Source organism: Brassica oleracea, chromosome C7, assembly GCF_000695525.1.
Source record: "Brassica oleracea var. oleracea cultivar TO1000 chromosome C7, BOL, whole genome shotgun sequence".
Lineage (NCBI taxonomy): Eukaryota > Viridiplantae > Streptophyta > Magnoliopsida > Brassicales > Brassicaceae > Brassica > Brassica oleracea.
Genome location: NC_027754.1, coordinates 35,501,667 through 35,508,720, shown reverse-complemented (window position 1 = coordinate 35,508,720; position 7,054 = coordinate 35,501,667). Strand labels below are relative to the sequence as shown.

Sequence of the window (7,054 nt, the reverse complement as noted above, 5' to 3'; positions counted from 1 at the left end):
GATCAAACACGCAAGAACTCTGAGTTAAGAACGGATTTATGGAAGGCTGAGACGATACGGAGATAGGAACATCGATTGAATTTTCTGAAAATTGCATCGGGGAAGTCGCAAGCTTGAGAGAAGAAGATAGCTAATGATACGTGGGCTTGACATAATATTGAGCTTAATAATAAAATTTAATAAAAGCCCAGTTGGAATAAGACCGGATTACACAGAAATCGTTTGTTTGGTGAGGCGACACGTGGCGAGAAAGCCCCCCCCCCCTCTCCAGAGTGACGTGGACGCCTGAGAAGGCCGATATGTCAACTTTATTTAATAAGATTCACTCGTAAATGAAAACGTTTGAAAATGCTGGTGAAACGAACAAACCCATAATTAGTTGCCGACAAAAAAGACCATAATTAGTTTCCTCCGTCCAAACCAAACCATATAAGAGAAGAGAGGATATATACCAAACAAATACAGGGGCATCTTAAGGATAATACATGATAAGTAAAGAGTAGATTGTGTGTTGTCATCCTAACTTGAACCGGAGTGAACACCATTTTCAACTTGTTGGTAGTTAAGCACAATTAATCTATCAGAAGACTTATCCAGATGAAAAGCTTGAGCAGTGAGTGTACCAAACATCCAAATGCATAGTCTATGCTATGCCTAACATCTCCTATAATTAATTGGAGAAATATGTAGTATCAACAAAAGACAATGATCACTAGTGTATATAATTGATGGCCAAAGCAATAATAGTGAAAGTGTGGGACAAATGCAAAAAAAACTCTATTTTTTACCGTAAAATAGAGTTCATAGTAAAAATGTTCCAATAATATTATATTTTTCACTTTATAATAGAATAAAAAAATAGGTTTACTCCAAATATATAGTAATTTTTTTTTTCATCACTTTATTTAATATTTTAAAATAAAATATCATTGGAGTAAACTCAAACTATATTACAGAGTTGCTCTATTTGAGAGCGAAAAATATAGTAAACCAATGGAAAATGGTCTTCTAATGGAAGCATGAAACACGAGCGGTCATATATGATATATGGGACCAAGATATCAAACAAATATTTAACTTTTTTATTCTCGCAAAAGAAACGAAAAAGAGAATAGTAGATCCAACCAAATATGAGTGACAGAAGAAAATGCAACATGTCAGAAAATAAAATGTTAACTTTTTAGCAATAAAATACAATAAGAAATACAGTTAAAACGGTTTTAAATACTAGTTTGATACAAAACGGTGAAAGCATTCAATTGCACCGTAACGATCCTACCCAACAGGGCAGCATATTGTCTGATGTGCCTTGTGTACTAGTTATAAGAGGTTGAACGCACACAAGAAAAAAGATTCCACAGCCATATATAAAACATACAATATATTTCATATACATATATGTAAAATATGTATATAAACTTACAGATGTAAAAATATTTTTTATAGTTTATAATAACATAATTATCCAGCTTTAAAAAAAATTACAGATGTAAAAATACGAGATACTGTATATATTTGAATTTTATAAAATAATTTTAGTGTTTGACGCGTATCCTTTTCTAGATAATTTGTTATTCTCAAACTATTATCGGGTATCCAGATTTTTCAGAACACATCAAAGTGGATAGCACAGCATATATTAGGATTCGCTGATTCTTTTTATCTGGTCCTACGGAACTTAAGATATTTTGTCGACTAATATACAAATTTAACATAGAAAATTATTAAAGGAATGACCGCTAAGTCATGACCACTTGTCAGAACAGTAACACACATCATTTCCAAAATCATTATATTAATAAATAATTGTCATCTTTCGTGTTTTCTCTTCATCACGAAAACACAAATGAAAATTCCCCTCTTTTAAAACCCAGAAGAAAGATTGTATAAACCAAAAAGAGAGCAAAAACGTTGGTGATGTCATCTTCCCGATGGACGTTGATGGATCTACCGTCGTACCTGTCTTCATCGTGGGTGTTCCGGTGGCCGGAGGTGAACCTATCATACCTGAGCTCCGGCTGGAACATGAGACTGTTGTCGTTGTCGGGTAATTTTTCGATCATCGATGATCTGTTGTGGAGTTTGATCTCGGTTGTTGAATCTATGGCTATTGTAGCTACGCTATGTTGCTACTTCTTGTTTTGTGGTTGTACCCTCTGATTATTCTTTTTTGTCATTATTTAATTTTCTTAACTTTTGTTGCGAATTTAGTTACCAAATCAAATCTCTGTAAATAAAATAAATAATGAATTTCGTGGCAATTTCTCAACGTTTAAAATATGAAAAGAAAATCATATAAACAAACAAAACAAAATATCAATTTGGTTTTGCTATGATATTATTTTAGTACCATTTTCTTGTAAATTGTTCCTTAGGTAGTACTTAAACTAAAGATCTAAGCACTATATAGTACACATTCTATACTCTATAATTTGATGTTTACTAGCTATTTCACGTCTATATACTATAATAGAGGTAAAAATGCTTCATCTCATCTCTATTTTTACCTCTAAAATAGAGATTGCTATTTTTTTTCTCTATTTATAGAGGAAAAAATAGCATTCCTCTATTATAGAGTCATACTTTTTTTTTCAAAATAATCCTTTAATTTTCAAATTTTTATAGTTGTAACCAAAACAATTATAGTTATAAAGAAATACAGTTTTTGTAGGAGTATAATAACATTTTTTATTTACATAATAGTCTTTTAACAAAACTTTAGTTTAAAAATTCATTAGGTTATGAAAATAATTTAAAAGTTAAAAATAAATAGGGTTAGTTATTAACTTTTATAAACAAAATGTTTATTTTGCAAAATTAAAATAGAATCTTTTGAGAATATTCTTTTATAGAGGCATAAATAGAGAAATACATTGGAGAGAAACTCATAGAGATGCTCTATTTTAGAGGTAAAAATAGGGGAATACATTGGAGATGGTCTAAGGAAGTGGATAGACAGTTCCTTTTGGCTTGGTCTGGTTTAGTTCGGTTTCAAGTATTCTACCGATGTCACATTGGTAAACCATGGTACAAACCATTTAAGTATGAACTTCCGTTTGATTCATCATTGGCTTGATACCCTGTTTGGGAACGCACTAGGCGCTAGTCGGACGGTCGGGTTGGGCCTAGCGCCTAAAGAAAAAATCGGGGATTAATCGGAAATTATGCGGGACGGAATTTTTAGATTGTTTACTATGTTATAAAACATGTTAATCTTTAATTGTGTATAACATTAATACATTTTCATGTTTAAGATTGTATAAAACACACAAATAGAATATATAAACTTAATATAGTCTAATTTAATTTTCATCAAAATTATGAATATAAATGATATTTATAAAATTTTAGATCAAATAAATAAATAAAAATATTATTAATAATAAAATAAAAAATGAAGAAAATGAAAAAAAAAAGATTAGGGGCGGTCTAGGCGGAGAAAATCGGATATCCGATTTTTTAAAGCGATTTGGCATAAATCGGAGCGGAAGAGTGACGCGTAGCGCCTAGACGGGGCGACCGATTTTTAGAAGAGGGTTTGATATAACTTTGCAATAAATGGAGACATTGTATACACAATGAAAGTAACATAAACCCCTTTTTGTTTTAAACACACTTAGCAAACAAGTAAAAGATTTTAATAACACAGAGAAAGTAACAGAAACCAAGTGCTAAATTCACTATAAGTATGTGTTGTGGGAAAACAAAGTACAGATTTGAATGGTTGCTGCAACTACATAGCAATCATGTTAGCTTCTACAGGAATAAGGCTTTACGCTTCCAAAGGCGACTCCCAAGGCGATTATTTCTCCACCGTCACAGTGTCGTCTCTTACAGCGTCTCATCGGCGTCTGATTAGGCGTCGGATACTCAGCTTCTGCTCTGCTTTGTCTCCGCTGAGACAAATGAGAAAGAAGAAACCCAAAAACTCGCTGGCGTCGAAGTCTTCTCCGAAGGGCTCCCCTCCGGCGAAATCAACCCCTCCCAAGTCAGTAGCGAAGGATCTGGTGATTTATTCTTCTCCGACTGTTTTAGATGCCCAGATTGGCTCCGATGCCGACATGGTTGCTCAACAATCGATTGGAGTCTCAGATCTGGTAGCAAAAAACTCTATACATTCGTCCGACAAGACAGTGGTCGTCAATTACTCGACAGGTCCATCTTCCTCCGACGAAACCTCCCCATCTGTGCCCGAGTCGAGCTCAACTCCGAGCCCCTCCGACGCAGTTCCGATCGAGTTAGAAGTCAGTGAAGATAAAGCTGCTTCTTCTACTCCCGTAAAAGTAGTTACTGCTGTTGCTAAAGATACTTCTTCGAGCTCGCAAGTAGCTGTTGTCACAGAACGTCTCAAAACTCCCACTGTTGTGGAGATTTCGGGAAACGTTGCTGGTGAAGTAGTAGGTGCAGCTCCGCCAGTTCTTGGAAAGGAGGGTCAGGATAAGACCGTAAAAATCACCACTCCTCCCCCTGATACTTGGTGCACTCACGCAAAAGGTCTAGGCACGAAATTGTTTTTGAAAGGGGAAGCGTTTACTCTGCCTTCCGGAGAAGCGTGCATCAGAATTCCTAACTCTGTGATAAAGAAGAATAGAAAGTCGTGGGAGCCTTTTGTCATAGGACAATTCTACTCAGACCCACCTACAAAAGGAACCTTGCACAACATCGTGAATGGCATATGGAGTAAGCACTACAGGGACATTGCGGTGTCCAAAATGGAGGGCTTTGCGTTTCTGTTCCGTATTCCTAATGCTGCCACTAGAAACATGGTTATCTATCAGCGGCTGTGGCAGATAGAAGGACAAACCATATTCGTTGATAAATGGGAACCAGGGGTGGTTCCAGTTAAACCCGAACTCACCTCAGCACCCATCTGGTTAGAGTTAAGAAACGTCCCCTTCTAGTTCTTCAACGAAGACGGTCTAGAGCGTATTGCCGGCCTTGTTGGTCACCCAAAGTATATGCACCCAATGATGGCTAACAAGACCAATCTTGAGGTAAAAAGTTCTCACAGTTATTGATCCGAGAAAGCCTCTTCCGGAAGCAGTAAATGTCCAATTTGACTCGGGAGAACTAAGCAGAGTACTGGTCTCGAGCCCTTGGATGCCCCCTGTCTGCGACATTTGTAAGGAAGTTGGACATATACCCAAGTGATGCCCGAAAGCTCCCAAAACATGCGCTCTGTGTAACTCTTCAGCTCATGTTCAGGCTAACTGCCCCCAGATGCATAGGCAAGAGGGACAAGGGTGTAAGACAAGGAGAGGTAGGTCCAAAGACAAAAAGAAATGGGGTGTGGTTGAACCAAAAGCACTTCCACCTGTTCAGGCGATTTCTTCCTTTGATCAACCGCCTATTCAAGCCCAGTCTACTCTTTCCGCGCATACTCAGATCCAAGGAGATCCTAGTTCGAAGTCAGTACCGGCAGTGATTGAGCAGAAGTCTAAGCTTGGCACAGTTAAAGATCATTTCAGAGGCGAGACTAGCGGCTCTGCTCCGCGCTGCCACTCAGCGCTTCCTAGGAGTGCTTCAGGTACGTCTCGGTCCGTACACTCTGACGTTCAGCCAGATTCGTCCGATGTGGAATCATCAAACTCGGAAGAAGGTGAGTTCGGTAAACTTGAACTGGACTTCGAGGTTGTGAGAAACAGGAAACGATTATCAGGTCAGAAAGGAAAACGGCGCAGGGGCCCCAAAATCAATTAAATTTTATGTCGATCGACATTTTTTGCTGGAATGTTTGCGGACTAAATAAATTCAGTCGCCGCAGCGGATTACCTAAATGGTTTAGGAAAATTTTTCCTCGTTTTGGTGGACTACTTGAGACTCACGTCAAGCAGCCCAAGATGAATAAGTTTGTTTCTGACATTTTCCCGGGTTGGTCCTTTGTTGAAAATTATGCTTTCTCGCTGCTTGGCAAAATATGGCTCATCTGACACCCGTCTCTTTTGGTTACTATCATTTCTACGTCTCTGTAAATGATTTCTGCTGAAGTTATATGGCCTTCGTTGCAACAAAAGGTCATCATCTCTGTTGTTTATGCGGCTAATGACGCGGAGGAAAGGGTTAATCTCTGGTCTGAGATCTCGGACCTCGTTACCACTCATGGTCTTCATGCAAAACCATGGCTGATCCTTGGCGACTTTAATCAGATCAGAGACCCGACCGAGCATTTTGTCTCGGTTTCTCTCAATCTTGACAAGAGAATCAGGGAGTTCAACCAATGCCTATTTGACGCTAACTTGGAGGATCTAAATTACAGAGGTAACACCTTTACGTGGTAGAACAAACGTAAAAGCTCTCCAGTGGCAAAGAAGCTCGATAGGTGTCTTGTTAATGGTGAATGGTACTCTGTGTTCCCATCATCGGTTACTTACTTTGGCAGCCCGGACTTCCTGACCATGCAGCTATTTCAGTCACTCTCGAGCCAGACCAGTTAAAGGTTAAGAAACCTTTTAGGTTCTATAATTTCCTCATACAGAGCCTGGACTTCCTCTCGATGGTTGTGGGAAACTGGTTCTCCTTCAACGTCACCGGTTTTGCCATGTTCAGGGTTTCTAAGAAGTTAAAAATGCTCAAAAATTGTATCAGAGAGTTTAGTCATCAAAACTACTCTAGCATTGAAAAGAAGACGGTTTCTGCTCATGAAAATTTACTAACGGCTCAATCCTTCATGCTTGCTGATCCTCCTCCGGCGAATGCTGAGCGAATGGGAGGAGCTATCTAACGCTGAGACAGCCTTTTATTTCCAAAGATCATGCATCACTTGGCTTGCTCTGGGTGATGGAAACACTCGCCTGTTCCATAGGTATGCTGCCTCTCGTCAGGCGAGGAATCACATTCACTTCCTTATCTCAGATGCAGGGGAGAGGATTGATTCTCAACCTGGTATTCAAAAGCTCTGTGTGGACTACTTCTCGGATCTTCTTGGCAACCAGGTTTCTCAGCCAATGTTCATCCAAAGCGATCTTGATCTTCTATTTGATTTCAAGTGTTCGACCGAACAAACGGAAAATTTCGAAAGGAAGTTCTCACCTGAAGACATCGGGAATGCTTTCTT

At 38.5% G+C, this 7,054-nt stretch overlaps 1 protein-coding gene across 1 annotated transcript; it reads left to right on the top strand.

Moving 5' to 3' along the window:
* The first annotated feature begins 1,743 nt into the window (after positions 1 to 1,743).
* On the top strand, positions 1,744 to 2,261 carry LOC106304430. Its single transcript, XM_013740848.1, has one exon. The coding sequence runs from the start codon at positions 1,918 to 1,920 to the stop codon at positions 2,158 to 2,160; it is 243 nt and encodes an 80-aa protein (XP_013596302.1). The 5' UTR covers positions 1,744 to 1,917; the 3' UTR covers positions 2,161 to 2,261.
* Positions 2,262 to 7,054: the final 4,793 nt, after the last annotated feature.

Bases quoted from the DNA above. Each gene is read 5' to 3' on its own strand.
- LOC106304430 (XM_013740848.1), top strand. From the start codon at position 1,918: ATGTCATCTTCCCGATGGACGTTGATGGATCTACCGTCGTACCTGTCT.